This window comes from Panthera uncia, unplaced genomic scaffold (genome assembly GCF_023721935.1).
Source record: "Panthera uncia isolate 11264 unplaced genomic scaffold, Puncia_PCG_1.0 HiC_scaffold_203, whole genome shotgun sequence".
NCBI lineage: Eukaryota > Metazoa > Chordata > Mammalia > Carnivora > Felidae > Panthera > Panthera uncia.
In genome coordinates, this window is record NW_026058723.1 from 27,709 (window position 1) to 48,488 (window position 20,780).

General features: G+C 46.8%; 1 protein-coding gene across 1 annotated transcript in view; it reads right to left on the reverse strand.

The window, feature by feature from the left end:
- LOC125917571 (autism susceptibility gene 2 protein) overlaps window positions 1–11,864 on the reverse strand; it is a gene marked incomplete at its 5' end in the record, with an annotated part of 29,424 nt that extends 17,560 nt beyond the window's left edge. Inside the window, 6 exons of the mRNA XM_049623740.1 lie at window positions 587–658; window positions 2,994–3,089; window positions 6,151–6,195; window positions 7,935–8,155; window positions 9,191–9,444; window positions 11,123–11,864. Coding sequence (XP_049479697.1) covers window positions 587–658; window positions 2,994–3,089; window positions 6,151–6,195; window positions 7,935–8,155; window positions 9,191–9,444; window positions 11,123–11,864 — 1,430 coding nt within the window. The remainder of the gene's footprint in view (window positions 1–586; window positions 659–2,993; window positions 3,090–6,150; window positions 6,196–7,934; window positions 8,156–9,190; window positions 9,445–11,122) is intronic.
- Window positions 11,865–20,780: the final 8,916 nt, after the last annotated feature.

Below are 20,780 nucleotides of genomic sequence, written 5' to 3' on the forward strand. Positions count from 1 at the left end.
AGTAACAACCCACGAGACAAGACTGCATCTTTTGTAGAACTTCCAATTGTTTTTGAGAGGCGGTGGAGGTGTGCGTTATGAACGAGTGACATAACCTAAGTGTGAGGGACATTTGACTCAGGTCACAGGAGGATTCTGCATTACAAGTAGGGGCCAGGAGCGCTGTTGGGGTTGGTGGGGCGGTGCGGGGAGAGGGTCCTGTGACTTCTAGGAAGAAAAGTGCTTCACGCTTTTCCATTCAAAACATTTTACAGTTACTTCTTCGGTGAGAAAATGTAAGGGGACGTAGACAGAGAAGACTGGTCAAACAGAAATTACACAAGCCCACTTCCTGGGCTTGGACCACAAGCCATTTGTCTTCTCCCCTGCTGGCGGGTCCCCCCCTTGTGTCATCAGCCACAAGGGAGCAGCGGAGATTTTGTGCTCTAAGAGTGACTGGCATTTTCTTGCACAAACTAGAAGGAACAGCTCCCGCGGCAGCTCGCTCAGATGGGCTGAGGAAGGCGCACGACCTGGGCCAGCCGGCCCGCAGAAACAAACAGGCCCTGGCGTTACCTGTGACCGAGCCTGACTTTCTTCTACGTACCCTCGGGTCCTTCTGGAGCAGAGTGTGCGGGACGGTCCCGGGTCGAGCAGCAACATCGATAGGGTTGGAGGTCTACAAATTAATCAGACCACAGCTCAGGAGGCATAGAACACATGACCTGAAGAGCAAGATCTCTCTTTTCCTTCTAAAATATGCAAGTCAAACGTCGATTTCGTTTGTTTGTTTCATTCTGGAAGACGACGAGAGTTCACAGAGGCATCTCCCCCAGTTGATCGCACATGTTCTTCAAGAGGACCCGCTCCCTACTTTCTCCAGGGACCCTGACCCGATGTTGTCCTGTCTAGGGAAGGCTGTCCTGTCTAGGGAAGGCATCCAAAAGCGGAGACCACATCACTTCTCACCGCAGTAAGAAGCACAGGACCAAAGAGAAGAAACATGTGAAAGGACTGCCCCCAAATCCATCTTCTTCTGAGACACGGACGGCCCTGTCACTGTGTCTTTTGCGTTATCACCAAGCACTCTAAGAACTGCTTGCGTGAACGTCGCGGCCATTTGCTGTACCAGGTGCCCCTCATCGGAATAAGTGCAAGTGTTTCACAGACATTAAGCGAACTCTAAATTTTAACTACGGTAATTCGGCTTCATCTTTCCGAAACCACCACCATTCTTGAATGTCATTCGTAACAATAACCTTATCCACAGGCTTGTGTCCTTTGAATTTACAGCAACGACAAAAAAGCCTACTTCTGGCACACGCAGTCAGTCCCTACTATCTGGGGGGGATGAAGGAGTCAGGACATGTTTCACCGGGTATCTTACTGCAGAAACCACAACTTCTAGGACTCCCGTCACACCAGAAGTTAACGCGGGTGGGAAAAGAGCTCAAGCTTAGGCACAAAGCTTGCCTATAAGGAGAAGGGAGGGGAGGGGGAAGCATGAAAGAAAGAAAAGCAGTCAGCTGCTGTACAACTAACAATTAAGCTGGAGTTGTTAACAGCCTGATTTGCATACATATGAAGAACTCCGCTAATGAACTGCAATCTACATATTCAATCAGTAAGATGGCCTGGAAAGGCCTATTTCAACACCAAGAGAGACACTTTCTTGCCCAGATGTAGTTTTCTGTGTGATTGGATAATTGTGAGTGAGGGAAATAGTCTAATTTATTAAATGACCTAGCAGTCTGTTTGGAGAGGCACTGGAGAGTTGGTGCAGCCCAGAGGGGACAGACCAGGGCCCAGGGTGTGAGGGTGCAGGGAATGGCAGACAGGGGAAGGGGTTGAAAAATCATTGTCATTTCATCCCAAGACAGGAGGGTTGCACAGGGCCATCACGCAAGTCCCAGGTATGGATAACCTGGCCTATAAGCCACCATTCCAAGCAGATAAATGTCACTTCTGAGGTGTACCTCGTCCTACCCCCAATGCTTTTAAATGTTTTTTCCTGTTTCTAGTTTTATGACAACGTGCTTCTAGAAAGGCAAAACGCGCTCATGCTGGAAGACCCTGGCCCCAATCTGGTGTGTTCTCTTAGAAATGAGATCGGGAAACATAAACAAATAAAAAGGGAAACCAAAAACCACACACAGCAAACTTTCCTACTTAAAGAGTCTGAGGACGGTTACTAACATAACTGCATTTCGCTTTTGTATGAAAATAAAGAAGGGGCTGTGATAAAGTCGCATAAGGGCAGAGTGTTCTGAGAATGACTCCTCCCTATTGACCTTCAGAGAGAAGCCTAGCCCCAGATGAGTAGGATAACACTGAGTAGGTAGAAAGTGTTTAGTTATTTAAAGGGCAAAAGGTTAATTTCCCATGAGGCTGTTGGTCTTGACCTTGGTAAGCATGACCACGGCTGAGGGAGGACTGAAGCAGAGTAGAGCCAGAATTTGCAGACAGACAGGGCTCAGGAGCAAAATGCGGAAGAGGGAGCAGAAGCGTCTTCCCCTCACACAACTGGAAGGATGCAATTTTAGTTTGGAATTGTTCCCTTCCTGTCTCTTACAATCAGTCAAGGCTCAGCTTTGCCTCTTTGCTCATAACATGTAACTCGAGGACAACTTGGTGCACACATATCTGACATTTCATACATTTCCTGACCAGAAGCTTATGTCCACAATACTGGCAATAAAAAAATATATATGTATTCTGTATATTTTCAAGATTGTAGGAAATCGCAGCTCAGCTGAGATTACGTGGATAATACAGATTGAAAATGCAATTCGGGGCTGAGGTTTAAAACTCAGAGGGCTCGCAAAAAAAACCCCCAAAAAATCCCCAAACCCAAAAAACCAAACCAAACAAAAACGTCGCTCTAATCCCAGTGGTCACTTCGGATTGGGAAGATTCGTCACTGGCGGGCGACAGGATGCAGAACCCACCCGCACGCCCAGCCTGGGGCTCGGCTGGTAAAGGTGCTTGCCTATTTCCACGGTAAGGTTTCTTACCTTCGGCTGAAATGCTCCTTGTAGTGAACCAAAAGGACCAGTGGGTGGAATCATAGGGGGGATGCCCGATACTGCAGGAGGGTAGGAATGGAAGAGCTGTGGCCAAAGACGGAGAGGGGAAAAAAAGATTTTAGTAGGAGGCAAATGATATACTCCAATTCCCTTCCCATAGAACGACATCGACATTAGCAAGCCAGATAATCTCAGTTTGATGCTATTAGTCAAGAAGCCAGGATGAAATGATCACACAGATGTGCCATGAATGCTTAACTTAAAAAGTTAAAAGTAGTTCAGAATCAATCAGCCAGCAAATGATGTCCCAGACGAGGACATCATTAGAAAGGGAGCTTTTCTAATTATTAATTGTTAAATCGGGTAGAAGACCTAAATGGTTTGAGATTTTAATGTGCGTCAAAAACAGGAGGGGTGCTGAGCCAAATAAGATGCCCGGAAAATTACAAGTTAATTAGAAAAAGGAAAAAAAAAAAAAAGAAAAAAAAAAAAGAAAAATTAGGGAAAAAGGAAGAAAAAGAAGCGACTCTTTACGAGTTGCAGGATTTTATACCATTAAAACTCAATTAGTAATTGTAGATTTTTAATAGTTTGAGGAAATGAGAAAATATGCACAATCCTTGCTTCATTACGTTGTTCCAGAAGTGGCAGTTTCAGAGGACAATTTAATTGTCTCATCTCAAATGAGGACAAATATTTGTGGGAGGGTAAAACGTGCACTTACAACGGAGCTACTGTTTTCTAGAAGGTGGACAAGCTCACTGGGGGCTACCCAAACCCAGCCCTTGCTGTGTCCGACCACGCAGTGCAGGGAGAGGAATGATTCTGAATTAGGAATATGAATTTTCTGGAATTAAGAGGACACGACGGAGGGAAGAAATATGCAGCAATACTGAACACAAGGCACAGACATCGCTTCCTCCTTCTAGAAACTGAGTATTTCCGAGATCCCACTGCTCCGATTCCATTTCCTTTGATCAAACCACCATACAGACATTTAAGTAACGGCCCACCTTTCGGGTTGCGTACAATGTCAAAAACACGATTAATAAGAACTCAAGCTTTTCCTAACGATGCCTTTCTGTTCGCTATTTCTAGGTCATGGCTGAGATGCCCATTTTGCAATCCTGTTTTCAGGGCACATACTTTTCTGTGGGTCTTTATTTCATTTTGCTCCCTTCAATGATGCAGCAAAAGTTTTTCAGACTAATTGATATTGAACTAAATCCACTTAAACAGTGATTGCGAGCCAAGTGCCCTCATTTAAAACTACTTTTAAGTCTAAAATTGTGTTTTAGATACTTGAGCGCATTCCATCTTAATTCCCCTTATAACGTCCTAATCCCCAAAGCAGGGGAGACTAAGTACTTCATACATTATCCACTATAACTAATAAAATGAAATAACCCTCCCCCCCAGTATACTGCATGAAGCAGTGTAATTAAATGCATGCCACACTGAAACACACTCAAGTCTCTAATACTCCGCCTCTCGGTGGGTATATTTCCTTTAACGTTTTCAATACAAAAATTAGATATTTTCATCGTTGTCCTTCTGCTGTTATAGTCCATGACTGACCCTCTTAGAATAGAGCTGGACTCCCCACCCCCCACCCCCCCGGATGAAAAATCTGAAGTACCTAAGTAATAAAACATAAACCTGCCGGAAATTCAGGCCCCCGGGCTTTCTCTCTATCGTACTTCTAGGACCGCCGGTGGCACACGCACGTAGGAAGGCACTACACTTTGTCCAGATTTACTCAGAAGTAAATCTGAGCCACTGGCTGAGCACGCTAAACTGTCTCTAGGAATGACTTCCTTAGCTAGTCCTTCGCTGAAATCCACAAACACAAAGGGCAGAAATCTGATGACCCTTAAGGACGGCACCACTCGCGGGACAGCGCTAAAGAGGAAGCCCAGGCGTCTGCTGCATTTTGCACGTCCGTTAAAAAAAAAAAAAAAAAAAAGCTTTTGTATCACAGTGCTGTGAGCAGAAAGTGCCAGAACAACGTGGGGCTCCGGCACTCGGATATACTTTCCGCATCTCTTCCTGAGGAGGCTCCCTCACGTTATGTCTGCACGTCTCTAGAGTAACTGATGCTTAATTGATTTCTAATATCTTGTAGTTTTGACTTCTCGGCTGGCTACACTCTGGACTAAGGCAGTGTCTGATTATCTGGTTCAGAGTAGGAATGAGCTCACAGGCTTTGCTGATCTACTGAGGAGCACTTCTTTCCAAGCAAGCATAGGTGAGGACGGATGGACAACGTGGCTACAAGAAATTACTCCTCTTCTTTCTTTCTGGTGTCGCTTGAAAAATATGAATAAACCACTGAGCAAAGAAACTTGCAAAATTTCAGGTAAGAAGGATGCAGTATTCACTCCATAATCAAAATATCATGGTAAGATGTACAAGGTGTTTGTCTTAAAAGATAAATAAGTAAAGCCCTCGTCTCATGTCTCAACTGAAATGTATCGAAATAGGCTGGTGCCGATTTCAGTTCTAGAACCGTACTCTTTAACGTGGCATAAAAGAAAAAAATTTTCTGTTACATAAAGAAGAACGAGGTTAAAGGGGAAAAACCATGTATTTCAATCTTAGGACCCTCTTTTACCGAAATGATAGTTTTTGGTTTTGGTTGCAACAAGCCCAGGCGAACACGACCAGCCACGTGGGAGAGGGGTCTACATTTAGTCAGGAGGAAATGAGAATCTGTTTTTGGAGGACTTAGGAGTCAAAAAAGACGAACGACATTCTGTTCGGAAGAAATACTTCACGTTGATTCTGGGAAATCTGTGTTAAGGATGTTTTGGGCAATTCCTGAAATCCTGGGATTCCAGGGTCTCCTGCGGCCACAGTGATTCGAGTGCAGACCCCCCACTTTGAGGACAGACGCCTGGCTCGCAGTGAGGTTCACCTGTGCTTTAAGGTGTCAGGCGCGCTAATGATCTTTTGATTCGGAAGAGGATACTGCATCTTTACCAGAAGCAAACGTCACAAAAGCAAGCATCCAAAGTGACGAGGCGCAATGGGGATTCTCGCAAAGATGATTAAGGAAGGCTGCTAGTCATTTACTGATCTGTGGCAAGAGGACAAAAATGGAAAAGCAGTTACATTGAATGTGTAGCATGGTAACAAGACTCACACTGTGCCGGTAGAATGGGTCAACTTTTGTAGGGTATTTGTCAAACTGTAAAGGGATCAAAGCAAAAGCTAGTTACTTAAAGAGTCTACAATTCTGTTCACGGCTTCGGCGGAGGCAGCCCTGAGCGAGCTTCTCCGCCGTTAATTAGGCTGTCAACAGACTCCACGACCTCGTTGTACGTGAGAAACCGTTCTCGACTCCTGAGTCCCTCCGACAAGACAGGGGAAACCAAAGTGAAAACCCAGACGGTGCATTGCGGTCCTGGCCACACCGGAGAGTCATTCCGATCTACATTTAGAGACTGGCATAAACCAGACCTTGAAACTGGAGAAAAGGGGCAATTATTCAGATACATCAAAGAGAAGCGAGCATTTGGTCTGATTTATCCAGAGAGTTCCCTCCATTTCCATCTTCCTTGTGGCTGAAGAACTGTATGTTCAGCCACCTGCTGAAACGTATTAGACCCAAATATAAAGGAATCTGGGAGAGGCCTTGGAACTTTTCTTTTGAGCAGAAAAGAGTATCCCACCGCTTCCTCTAAATAACGTCAACGTCCTGGTGCTACAACCCCCCCTTAGTAAGATTTGATTTAACAGCCCACTCAGGCTGCCATAAGCTCTTTCCCCAAATATTAAGCCCTTAAAAAACATAACTGTTGAGAAGGACAACAATTCATCCAGAAAAAAAAGATACAGGATTTACTATAGGAAAACATTTTGGTCCCAAGGCCTCATCTCTAATGTTCTCCTAAATAAAATTTATAAGATAAGCTTTAAAATTCCATCTTTAAAAACATTAAGTAGAACAAAATGGGAGGGGGAGGGAGGAGAGGACGCAAAGTTTGGTGAAGGGCGCACCTCTTAAAATCACGGAATTCAAATCTATTCTCGCCATGCCGACACTAACTGCCTTCAAATCAAGTATTTCCTTAAATATGAAAAATTAAGTCAGTAAAACACTCTAATCCTCACTGTGGCAGACAGGGCTCTATCTCAGAATACTTAGCACCCTAATATGGGACCGTTCACTACAGTTTGTAAGTTAAAAAAGAAAAACAAATCCCAGGTGGCTCATCCAGCAAGGGCCAGCCCCGGGTCAAGACCGAGATCGTGTCCTTGGCAATGGCAGCTCTCATCACGGGGTCGACTTCTGCCCCTGTGGGTGCATCACTCCCTGGCCACTTGCCGACAGAGCAGGATGCCAGACTTGGGCACCGTCTTATGAAATACAAAAAATATAACCCCTGCCCCCAACAAAACAGGCTTGGGGAGCCCCCTGAAAGAGCAGGGGGTAATGGATACAGTCCAGATCTTCTGACGGCTCTCTCCCCTCCTCGGCCCTCCTCCTGACTCCCAGTATTCTATGAGCATCTGTTTGCTATTATGACTCGGTGCGAAGCACCGACAGATACATTTTTACACCTGGTGGCGACCCCCCCAAGATGCTCAAGAAGGCACAACTGCCCTCGAAGAAGTTAACTACCGACGCTGGCTGGGACTGCTTGGAGGGCATCTAAAATACCCTCCCCTCCGCCCACGCGCACACGCAGTGCTGGACGGAACTTGCTAGAAAGAGGCTCCTGCCTCGGGCCCCGGGTCAGCGCTGCCCGGAGCAGGGCGCACTCCCTTCTCTCCAGCCAAGACGGACGAGGCCAAAGGAGGCCCCTGAGTGGCCAGCGCTCCCCACCCGGTCTCCTGTGCCCCGACGGCCCATTCCGCCCCGGCGTGCTGCACAAAAGAGAGTCGTGCTCTACTTATCCTCACATTTCTGCCTGGGGTACGCACCATGGGAGGTGCTGGCGTCGGCATGATGGCGGTGGGGGGGATGGCGTGGGGGAACGGCGTGAAGGTGTGCTGGTGCGTGTGCTGGTGCGTGTGCTGGTGCTGGTGCTGGTGCTGGTGGAACTCGGTCCGCAGGTAGGGCGGAGGGCCCAGGGAAGCCCCGCGGTCAGCACTCTGAGAGGCCAGAAAGCGTGTGTTCAGTTCCTGTCGCAAGATGTCTTGCTCTGGAAAAGAAGGAAAGGGAGAGGGTGATGCTTCCCCCCCCCACCCCCAGTGGTATCCTTTGGATAAGGACACCCGAGGCCCTGACCAGAGAGGTCGGCGGGGCCGAGGGCACCCCCGAGGGCCCCTGTGCCCCCCGGATGGAAGGGAACAACCAACCAGAGGATCCTGACGCCCAGTCACAATGGGATTGCGTTCTTCCAGCCCCTAGGCTTTTGGGGACAAGGCTCCAGGCCGAACAGCCAGAGGTCAGTTTTTGGCTCTGACCACCAGCTCAGGGAGCCTGGGCGTGGCGGGGGGTGGGGATATCACCCACCTGGGTCTCAGCTCCCTCATCTACCACAGGGGGACAATATTGATGGTTCAAGGAATTAACATCGTCGAGTGCACACTGATCTCTGTTAACCTGGCTGTGTTCCCATGCCCTCGTCTTCAAGGGGGAATGTCTGCCACGGTGGGACAGCACGGCTACAGGGGCCCAAACTTGGGATACCAGCCTGGTCAATACAGGTGAGGAGAGAAGAAGCCAATATCTAAGGCTGGATTTTGTTAACACTTAAAACTCTGGGATACCTTGGAGCGAAAAGCGCATCCTCCCCTCCCAAGAACGTAGAAGGCCCTACTCCTTGAAAACAACCCCCTTAAACCAGGATGGAATTTAAAGAGACTGGAACAGAACAGTCGCGGGCCTGGTGAAGTTTCCGTCCCTCGAATGGGATGACCGGGCGTATGTAATCCGTGTTCTACCACGTAGCGCGTGGCCTTATTTGGAAGAGCCTCTGGACTTCCAACCAGCTGGCTCCCCTTTGGCTGTGTCCGAGCCTCCTGGGCTGCGCTAGGTGGGTAGGGGGCGGCGTGTATTTCTGCCAAACCTCAGCCCACGAAGGACCGACCGGAGGCGGGTTACAAGAGTCTCTATAATAAAGCAGCAACTGCTCAGTCGATAAGACCTAGCCATGAAGGACACACAGGCAGCGGTGAGGCCCCAAGCGTGGGAGACGGGAGGGCAGGTGGGCGAGGTCGGCCCCCCCTCCTACCTGAGTAAGTGCTTCCGGCCGGGTGTCCGGGGACCTGCAGACTCCCCGAAGTCAGAGGTGGTGGCGGAGGCAGAGCCGTGGGAGGGGCGAACATATTGGGGTGATGTGAGTGTGCGGGGGGCTGGAGGGTGGGTGTGAAGCTGTGCAAGGGGCTGTGGTTGGGCAGTGACAGGGGGAACGGGGAGGCCGAAGGGTGGTGAGAGATGTGAGGCGGGGCGGGCTGAGTCTTTGCTGGGGTGCTGCTTCTGCTACTGCTGTTGGAGTGACCAAAAAAAAAAAGGAAGGAAGGAAAAAAGAGGTAAGCAATTTATTTTCTTAAAAAAAAAAAAAATCCTATCTCACTGCCCAAAGCCGTGCAATGCTTTCTCCTGCTCCTTCTTCTTTATAGACCCTCCCTCATGCCCACAAGAAGCCTCTGCTAAAATCATAACCACAGGGGCGCCTGGGTGGCTCAGTGGGTTGAACGTCTGACTCTTGGTTTCGGCTCAGGTCATGAGCTCATGGTTTGTGGGATCGAGCCCCGCATTGGGCTCTGCACTGAGGGCACAGAGCCTGCTGGGATTCTCTCTCTCCTTCTCTCTTTCCCCTGCTTATGCTCTCCCCCTCTCTCTCTCAGCGGTGAACACTTGGTGACCCGATGGCGGCCGGAAACTCATGTCGGCTCCCCCTCTGTGGCCAGATTCTCACCTCTGCCCCTAGAAACCCTGCGCCTTCTGTCCGTCCTCCACTAGCCACATTTCCTCCACTTTACAAAGATGGACGAGAACAATGGCCTGAGCTCACCCTGTCTGACTGCTGCCCCTTGATGAAGAAGCACAGATAGGAAGGTGAACCAGGGAGCCCCTCATCACCGCTGTGGTCTGGAGGGCCACAGAAATGAACCCTGGCAAAGGCAGTTTCCTTCCCCTGTCCTAGACAGGAAAACAGCCCGCCCCAGAACCCCCCTCGGTCACGTCACAAGGAAAGCAAAGCCCTACTAGGTTAGAATTACAACCTCCGGGGCAAGCGAGGGTGGGCCACGCTTGGCCCCACACCCGGGTTTCTGTCTCCCTTTCCTCGGCGGTTCCTCCACTGAGCTACTCTGAAAACTTTCCTTTGTAGTTTGGCAAAGACAAGGCAGGAGAGCCTGGATCGCCACATGGGAGCTTCTCTGTCTCCAGTCCAGCTAGCTTCTCCTACGCCCCTCTGACCCACCTTGGAAGAAGTACATCGTAACGGGAAAACCTCAACCGGAGTCCCCTGGTCCCCATCTTCCTGACTCTGGAGTTGCAGCACATCCTCTCGTGGGGGCAAATCCCTCCCTTCTAACAATCTCCTAACACTGGGGGCGCCTGGGTGGCTCAGTCGGTTAAGCCTCTGACTTCGGCTCAAGTCATGATCTCATAGTTTGTGGGTTCGAGCCCCACGTCGGGCTCTGTGCTGACAGCTCAGAATCTGGAGCCCGCTTCGGATTCTGTGTCTCCCTCTCTCTCTCTGCCCCTCCCCTGCATGTGCTCTCTCTCTCTCTCACACACAAAACTAAATGTTAAAAAATTTTTTTTTAAATCTCCTAACGCTGGGTGCTGGTAGGTTTCCCCTCGTGGCCTCTCTCCAGGACAGGGTGGGGAGCTCCCCTCTACACTGTCTTATGCACACTCCCTTCCCTTCCTGCCTTTGCCGCCCCCCCCCCCGACCCCCGCCAGGAGTCTCTGCAGCTGTTTTAGTTCTTCCCAACGTCCTCTCTCCCCAACCCAGGCCAACCCGCCCTCTCCCAAGAGCCCCGAGCCTCGCGGGGCCCTCTCCTTGTCCCCTGGTCTCTGCCTCCCGGGGAACACGGTGTCAGTGTCAATGTCCTTGGGAACCCCTTCCCCACTCCTGCCTGCCGGTCCCGAAGAAGATGGCAAAAGTCAGGCCAAAAAAAAAACAACAACAACAAAAAAGCAGGTTGCTCACCTTAAGCTGTTGAGGCTTAAGCTACTGCTGTTGTAGGCGGACAATGGCTGGGTGAGGCTCTGGGACGAGGGATGGGCCTGCACAGGCGGGAGACTCTGGTGGAGCAGCTGGGTGGGGGACTGCGGCCTCGGCGGCCTCTGCACCGGAGGCTGAGGGGCGGGCTGAAGCTGGGCCTCTGGGGGCGCCTGTGGTGGCTGTGTGCTTGGACGCGGGGGCTGAGGCGGGGCCTCTGTGCGCCGCACCAGGTCGGGGTCTGGAGAAGGAGCTCGGGGCTGGGGTTCCGCCTGGGGCTGGGGTAGCGGCTGGGGGACCTGAGGGCAGGGGTCTTTAAGCACCACGGGCTCAAAGATGGGCTCTTTGCAACAGTCCTGGCTCTTCTCCTGGCTTCTCTCTAGACCGGATATCTTGGGGACAATCGGCCCTGCATCCTGGCTGTCATGTTCGGGCAGTGTGCCGACACCTAACTCCGGATCTGTGCGGGGTGGGGGGAGAGCAAAGACAAAACCACAGGTAATGACACGTGAGTGTGAAACGAGGAGCCGAAAGCCAAGTCCAAGCCCGGATTCCGGGTCGCACGGTCTCAATGACGCGGGATGGCCCACGGCCGCCTCCTGGCTTCCTGTCCTCACGTTACCACGTGCGGGACACGAGCACACCGTGAACAGGGAAAGACGGGCCGGCCGGAGGAGGCTGCATTCCAGAAAGCAGCCTAGGCCACCAGGGTCTGAAAGTGGATGTCTTCCTTAGTCTTGACAAAACCTTTCATGCAGTAAAATTAAGAAACAATAGCCGGCAAGTTGATCTCTCCCTTTTAAAACCCATACAGTTCTTGAATATACAAAAGAGCGGTGTTTTCAAACAGCAAGTGAAGCAAATGTTGTCGAACCACCCACAGATGTTCCTTCTTGGCCTTGCGTCTTCCCCCTTCCCATTCTGACCGATGAGACACACTTGACATTTACAGAAATAATTTTTTGTTTGGCAAGTGCTAAACTGTGGTCAAACGGCGGGCCTCCTCGTGCTCGCCAAGTGATCCTGGCAACGTCTGAGATCCAAGGTGCAAACATGAATTCAAGTCAATTTACAGTCAGCTATACAAAGCCAGACCTTTTAAAGGGTCCCCCACGCCCCCGGCCACCGGAAGGGTGCAGTGCTGAACGAGGAGGCAAAATTCCTGTTATGAATTTAAAAGGTATGCTCCTCTCCAAAGCCCCAGACATCTATGCCACATCTCACAGAGTGTTTATTTGATCACCGCATAAGCCAAACTCCATAAAATCCTCTAACAGAAGAATGAAAGACAAATACGACATTAAATAGGAAGAAACGTCCCTAGTGATGAGTTATGCTTTTGTACACATCGGGGAAGGGGGGCAGGGAATGACCCTTCTCACTACTTTGTGCTAAAAAAGCCATCGTTTTATTGTCACACAGCTCAGAAACAGGGAGAGAACCGATTACGATACTCTCTGAAATGAGGATGTGTTCCAGGCATTCCAAAATAAACTACTCTGGGCCCCCAGCTTTTTCTTCCAATCTCACTGGATCGAGTGTGGAAAGTATTCTTAACAGTCCTATCAATTTCTGTGGATGTCCTCTTAGGTACACACACTTGCCTCTTTCTCCCCTGGAATTTGCAACAAAGTGACCCGTTATTTTAAACGTTCTTTTGGTTTAAAAAAAAAAAAAAGAGAGATCAAGCATATAACATGCACAAAAGCAGAAGCAAACTGGGTTTATAAACAAAGCACATTTTGGGGCTAATGTGACCCTGGCTATCTTTACAACTGCATGGGCAGCGTGCAAAGAAAGTCCCCTCTTGACATGTTTCAGCCACCAAAGGATAAAGCATCCAATAAGACCTCGGTGAAAAGTAATTCTAGACTCCTGGCATCCCACTCGCACATATTTCCATCCAGTGCTGTCCTTCAGAGCCCTTCTGGGAAGATTTTTGCTAACGATAAGCTGAAATTTTATGAATTCCACAAACTTGAGGGCTGAGACAGAACATCAAGATTCTTTTTTTTTTTTTTTTTAATTTTTTAAGTGTTTTTATTTATTTCTGAGACAGAGAGAGACAGAGCATGAGCAGGGGAGGGGCAGAGAGAGAGGGAGACACAGAATCGGAAGCAGGCTCCAGGCTCTGAGCTGTCAGCACAGAGCCCGACGCGGGGCTCGAACTCACAAACCGTGAGATCATGACCTGAGCCGAAGTCGGACGCCCAACCGACTGAGCCACCCAGGCGCCCCATCAAGATTCTTGATGTGGACAGGCCCCGTTCAGCCCGAACTCCTAAATAAGGAGAGAAGATCCTTTACCTCCATTCACACCTAGGGGCTCTGGTTGGGCTTTGCTTTCAACGTTTTTTCTATCATTTCCACAGCAAGAAATTACACGAGCTCACTGAAATACACCGGCTTCCTACAACGCAAGCTGGTTAGTTAGGTCCACGGCACAAGCACTACCACCCCAGACATCCTAACGGGACACGGTCTAAGAGATTTTCCTCAGTGAGAAGTTCTGGATGCATAAGCAAGGGTTCTTCCCACTCTGACACTCCCGACGGCTAATTAGGATCATTATGCTTGCTATAACGGCAGGAACACATTTCTCTCCTTTTGAAGTGCTTTGTTCTCTCCAGGCTGGGAAGGTGAAGGAGAAATACATAAATGTTTTCCATCTCATTAAATTTAAACTCAAATCCATGTTCCCCCGCCCCAAATCAGTGTCCAAACGAAGTTTCTCTCTGACATAAAAGAAAGTTTCATTCTTCCAAGGGACACCACCCAGAGAACATCGTTTCAATTTTCCTTATGCCGGTAAGGAAGCACATTAGAAACACATAGATAAGTGCTTCGTCTATGTAGCTTGACTATATTTATCTCCTCGTTCTTTATTTAATGAGCCTCTAGAATGAGGACAACACAGCCAAGTTGGCAGGGGGTGTGGCACAGCCTTGGGCTTGCTTCCCAAGGCTCTGTAAAGACAAAGGGGGTTGGCTTTCGTGTCTCCTCTGTTGCCCCCTTGTCACTGTCGGTTAGTACCAACCTAGACACAGCTAGAGTTAGGGGGGCGGGGAGCAGACTGGATCACCATCCCGGACAACCAGAGGGGGGTGCACAGGAATGCCGAAATCTCCCTAGTGAGCCCTGCAAATTCCTACGGGGCTATGATGAATGACTCCGGGAACCCAGAAGCCCAGAATTTCAGTGTGAGACCAGAATCTGGGAAAACCATGCACTTGAAGGTGCATACAAATGACCTGCACACCTGATTAAAATGCCAATTTGGACTCAGGAATTCTGGGATGGGGCTCCAGAGTCTCCCTTTCTATTTCCCAGGTGATACTACTGAGCCTTGGCTCTTTCTGTGAGTAGCAAGGATCTTATTATCCAATCCTCTCCGATTAGACGGCGAATGAGCCCCGAGAAGTTGGGGAATGCACTTGATGGAGGTCACCTGGCTGTTTAATGAATCAGAGGGCTTTTGTTCTAGTCCTCACTCTTGCCACCATTAATTGCTTTTTCTCTGATTTACGCGTTGCTGCCCCCTCCGAAACAAAAATCCTGAACAAAGCAGGTAATGGTAAAATCCAAGAGTCCATTACAATATTTGGTATATAGAGACAGTGCAAAGGGGCAGGAAAGCTAGGAAAGGGTAGGAAAGAGTTGCTAGAACACTTGGACTTCAGCTAAACCTGAAAGCGATCATCAGTCTGCCGATGCAACCCAGAAGCAAGAGTGGCAGGTTAGAAGGCTGGTAAGAACTCGGGGGCTGAGACAGTTTTACGACTCCCCATTTACATGAGTCTCTTGAGGCACAGATTAGGCGTCATGCATTTTTGTGGCTAATCGGTAATGCATTTCCTCTTCCTTTCAATTATTCAATAAATGTATCTTCCCAGTTAAGCTTTTCCATCTTGGCAGTCAATTTGTCTTACTGTGCTTCTCCAAAATTGGCATGAACACATTAAAAAAAAAAAAACCATTTTGTATTGCTCTGTGTGCTCTGAGTTTGCCAAAGGATGAAATTTGCTGAGGTTGAAAGAAATAAGAATGTGCAAATGGACCAGTCTTACTTACAAGTGTTACTCATTACATTTTGGGGTTTTAGAATCGCCCTTCTTGTGATTATAAAAATAACACATCATGCTTATAATAAAATACACGCAAATTAAAATGACACTGCACAGTATACAGTAAAAAGGGTGAATTTACTACATGTAAACTATATCTCAATAAACTTGACTCAGGGGCGCCTGGGTGGCTCAGTCAGGTAAGCGTCTGACTCTTGATTTTTGGCCCAGGTCACAATCTCGTGGTTTTGTGAGTTCGAGCCCCTTGTTCTGCTCCGTGCTGAGAGTGAGGCTGCTTGAGATTCTCCCTCTCTCCCTGCCCCTCCCCTGCTCACACCCCTCTTTCTCAAAAATACATAATAAATAAGAAACTTTAAAAAATGTAAAAAAAAAAAAACCTTGACTAAAAACATTTTTTTTTTTTTTTTAAAGATAAAGGCAGATTAGGAAAACTCCTGTTTCCTTTCGATACACATCTGATACAAGTTCCTTGGGGAAAATGGGCCGGCGATTGTACTTTACTAGTAGAATAGAAAGCCCACAACTTCAGTGGAGGGTAATTTGGCAACACTTGGCCAAGAAACTCATGGAATTCTTTTGACTGGAGCCCTATAGACACAATGAAACAACATCGTGGTTTGAATCGCAAATTTGGAAAGAAAGAGGAACTCGGACATTGGTTACGTACAAATCTGGTATATCCACAGTGTGGAAGGTACTACAGCTTGGAAAGGAATCAACTCTGTATATATCACATACGGCATAGTGCTAGCTTCTGTGAAAAACAGAAGAAAAACAATATACATTCATTTTTACTTTATGCATAAAGGAGCTCTGGAGGAGTATCTAAGATACCAGTGACTGTGGTTTCCCGTCTGGGGGCTCAGGCAGGAAAACCAGACATTTAGGGAGCGGGAGGAGGGGGAGATTATTTGACTGTATACATACATATATATTTAAATTTTTGAATCATGTGATCATGTTATCTATTTAAAAAAAACAAAAACATTTTTTTTTAAAGTAGGCTCCACACCTCAACCCAGCACAGAGCCCAGCGTGGGTGGGGTTTGAACTCAAGACCCCGAGATCAACATCTGAGCCAGATCAAGAGCCGGACACCTAACCAACTGAGCCACCCAGGTGCCCCTGACCTATTAAAAATTTAAAAAGAAAACTGGTCATGCATTAAAAAAGTCTGAGCGTGAAAAAAAACAAAACAAAACATAGCAAACAAAACTGAGAATGTGAATAGCGGTATGACCACAAACATGGAGAGTATATTTTCTATAAGATAAGAAAATATAACGCATGAGTTTATAATAGATTTGAAAATAAGTGGATTTTATGAAAAGATCTCAACTACTAAAACTGACTCAAAAACAAATAAATCTGATCACAAAAGTAAACTGGAAAATGACTCAATGGTCAGCACCTTCCCTTCAACCCAGAAATATGTACCAGGTATATTTGGTGTTATAGACAGTGTGGAGTATACCTGTAAGAAACACAATATTCTTGTCATTGAAATTAAAAACTAACAGGGGTGCCTGGGTGGCTCAGTAGGTTAGGCATCCGACTTCAGCTCAGGTCACGATCTCACAGTCCACGAGCTCGAGCCCCGTTCGAGCCTCGTGTCATGGGCTGTCAGCACAGAGCCTGGAGCCTGTTTCCGATTCTGTGTCTCCCTCTCTCTCTCTGCCCTCCTCCGCTGGCACTGTCTCTCTCTCAAAAATAAACAAACATTAAAAAAATTTTTTAAATTGAAAACCAACAAAAAAAAGGAAGAGGCAAAACTATTTACAAAATAATAATAATAGTCTAGCTAGAAAACACAATCAGATGAGAAATGTATGAGAATAAGAGAACTCAGTAAAATATGCAAATAAAAAAATTCCACACACGTTAGTAGCTTTTCTACATACCAGCAATAGTGAACAGAAAGTAAAATTTAAAAATGAGCCCCTTTATAATAACAAAAATCATGTAATACTTGGGGACAAACCTAACAAGAAAATGACAGGGCCCAGAAAGTCTCAGAAATGTACCTCCAAAATGCTTTGAGAACTTCTATGTTCAAACACCTATGTTTTATGATGAGACAGAGAGAGAGAGAGGGAAAGAAAGAGAGAGAGAGAGAGAGAGGAGGGGAAGAAAGAGAGAGGGGGGAAGAAAGAGAGAGGGGGGGAAGAAAGAGAGAGAGACAGAGAGAGAGAGAGAGAAAGAGAGAGAGAGAGAAACAAGTCAAAGCCATGTAAGAGGTGGTTCTCCTTCGAGGATACCCCTAGTGGAGTTCTCAAACTCTGTGGAGTGGGATTGGCTGTCACAGTGGCTGGACAGCACTGGTGGCTCTTAGGGACATGAGAAGGACAAGGCCACACATCTCAGTTCATGTTCTAAAATCCCACTGGACATTTGCACAGCTGAAGAATCTAGAACCCAACTCTGTTTTTGCATATGAACGCAAAATAACTTTTGTATAGTGTTAATACACTGGATTTTCCACGAATGCAACCACTGTATGCCCCTGTGTCTGTGATGTCATGTCTTGTCACGAACAACCCACAGTTAGTTGTTCACCATTTGGGTAAATCACGACACCAATGGTATGGTTAATCCTGGCACTTGAATTATCAAGACCCACGGACCTGTATGGATCTGCTTTTGCAGCAGCCATATTTATACACCATCCCATGTACAGACTCAAACATCTGACCATTTCGTTGTCTTCTAATGTAAATATTTACATACTTAAAATCATGTTACGCTAATAATAACAAATTACTTGCTACTTGTTTCTCCTTTACTTTTCATTAGGGTTTTGTGTGCATTTTTAAATCATGTGTATAGATAAGAATTGGACTATATATTTTGTTCCAGAAAGTAAAAAATAAGAACACATTATGTTTTTTAATTGTTTTTTGTCTTTCTTTTTTTTTTTTAATTTTTTTTTAACGTTTATTTATTTTTGAGACAGAGAGAGACAGAGCATGAGTGGGGGAGGGGCAGAGAGAGGGAGACACAGAATCCGAAACAGGCTCCAGGCTCTGAGCTGTCAGCCCAGAGCCCAACGCGGGGCTCGAACTCACGGACCGTGGGATCATGACCTGAGCCGAAGTCGGCCGCTCAACCGACTGAGCCACCCAGGCGCCCCCTTAATTGTTTTTTGAATGTTTGTTTATTTTCGTAGGAGAGAGAGACAGAGTGTGAGCAGGGGAGGGGCAGAGAGAGAGGGAGACACAGAATCGGAAGCAGGCTCCAGGCTCTGAGCTGTCAGCACAGAGCTCGACGTGGGGCTCGAACTCACAAACCGTGAGATCATAACCTGAGCCAAAGTCGGACGCTTAGCTGACTGAGCCACCCAGGTGCCCCTAAATGTTTCTTATATTACACAAAAAGTGCATTGGGAGTGGTAGGGTTGAGATTTGCTGTGTTATGCCCCTGTGATGAACTACTATGTTTCCAGACGTCCAATAACTTACGGCAAAATACGGTGAAGTGCTTCAAAGGGTTGTTGTAAAAATTAAGTTCTTTCCATGAGGTAGAGCACAAACTAAACAATCGGTGTTCCCAAAGCTACAGTTGAAAATCGTTTCATGGAAAACGTTTCTTCACAAAATTACTACCAAGTAAAACGAAGGGCACTATCACCAGTATGGACTCTCAAAAATGAAAATTACCTGTATACGTGGGTATACACAGGCACAGAAAAAAAGATTAGAAAGATATACATCAAAATGTTCATCGTAATCCCATCATTCAGAAACAACCACAGCTTTTCATTTAAAAAAAATTTTTCTAACTTTCCAAAACAAGCTTTCTATAGTAAATATGGACTATTATTGTAAAAGAAAAAAAAAAGAAGGCATTACAGCTGACCCCTGAACAGGATAGGTTTGAACTGCACAGGTCCACGTACATGTAGATTTTTTTTTTAAATATAAATACAGTACAATACCGTGAATGTATTTTCCCTTCCTTATAATCTGCTTAATATTTTCTTTTCTCTGGCCTTAATTTAGTGTAAGAAGACAGTGTATATAATACATATACAAAATATGTGTTAAACAACGGTTTATGTTACTGGTGAGGCTTCTGGTCAACAGTAGGCTGTTTGTAAAGTGTTTGGGTAGGTAAAGGTTAACAGTGCATTTTTGACTGTGTAGGAGGGGGTACCAGGGCTCCGAACCCCAGGTGGTTCAAGGGTCAACTATGTATTTTTTTTTAACATTTATTCATTTTTGCGAGAGAGACAGAGAGAGAGAGACAGAGAGAGAGAGAGAGAGAGAAAGAAAGAGAGAGAGAGAGAGACAGAACATGATCTGAGATCTGAGGAGGGGCAGAGAGAGAGGGGGACACAGAAACTGAAGCAGGCTCCAGCCTCTGAGCTGTCAGCACAGAGCCTGACACGGGGTTAGTGTCCCACAAACCGTGAGATCCTGACCTGAGCTGAAGTCAGACGCTTAACCGACTGAGCCACCCAGGTGCCCCTCAACTGTGTGTTTTTAAATGAGTCCTTTCACGGACAATCTAACTGCACCATCGAAGAAGTCAATTCAGAAAGTGACTTTATTGTAGTCAAACTGCTTTACCCACTAGACAGAATTTTTTTAAAAAAGCTCTTTATCCGGAGGACAGATAAATATTTGCCTTTCAGAAATGGGGATAGGATATGGCCTTCCATCTCCTTGGCAACGTTTCCAACTGGTTCTAACTGGGTGTATTTGGACAGAAAGGAACTGGGGGGATATTGATGATTAAGGAGGAAGAAGAGAAGTGGGAAGAATTCCCCTAAGGCACATTTCTGTGCTTCTTGTCTTCCCATGTCTTTACACTCGATTAGAGAGCCCTATTATGGTGTACTCATGACAAGGTCATTACTGCAGCAAATATGCACAAGCCTTAAAGACAACAAGGAAACTACGTGGGGCACTGGCCATTAGGCAATGTGTCCATCCATCTTTTCAAATGTCTGACCCACAGCACCTAGATACAGGTGTGTCCTATTTTTACGTTATTCTGCCTTCCAGTTAACGGCTCTATTTATTTGTCCAAATGACGGAGCCACCAAGACCTCACCACACAGACGGAGTGAAGACTGCATCCAAATAAGGTGTGGTGGCGGAAGGACCCAGACTTTAAATTAAGGCAGAGTGGAAACATTAATAAATGCTGAAAATGTTCAACATTAGAAAGCCCAGAAACATACGGAAGCGTCCTATTTCTGTGAATCAACACTGAATTATTTACAGTTACTAGCCATATCCATTCTTCTTGTCTATTCTTTTACCTCAAACAAAACCTCCTCTTAGCAAAGACTGCGTATTTTGTATATACTTATTACAACAAAAGGGTTGATGGGGCGGGTGGGGGAGAGGGGAGAATGGGTGACAGGCATTGAGGAGAGCACTTGTTGGAATGAGCACTGGGTGTTGGATGTAAGCGATGCATCACGGGAATCTACCCCCCAAACCAAGAGCACACTGTATACACTGTTTGTTAGCTAACTTGACAATGAATGGTATACATAAAATAAAATAAAATAAAATAAAATAAAATAAAAACAAAAATTGCACTACTGAATT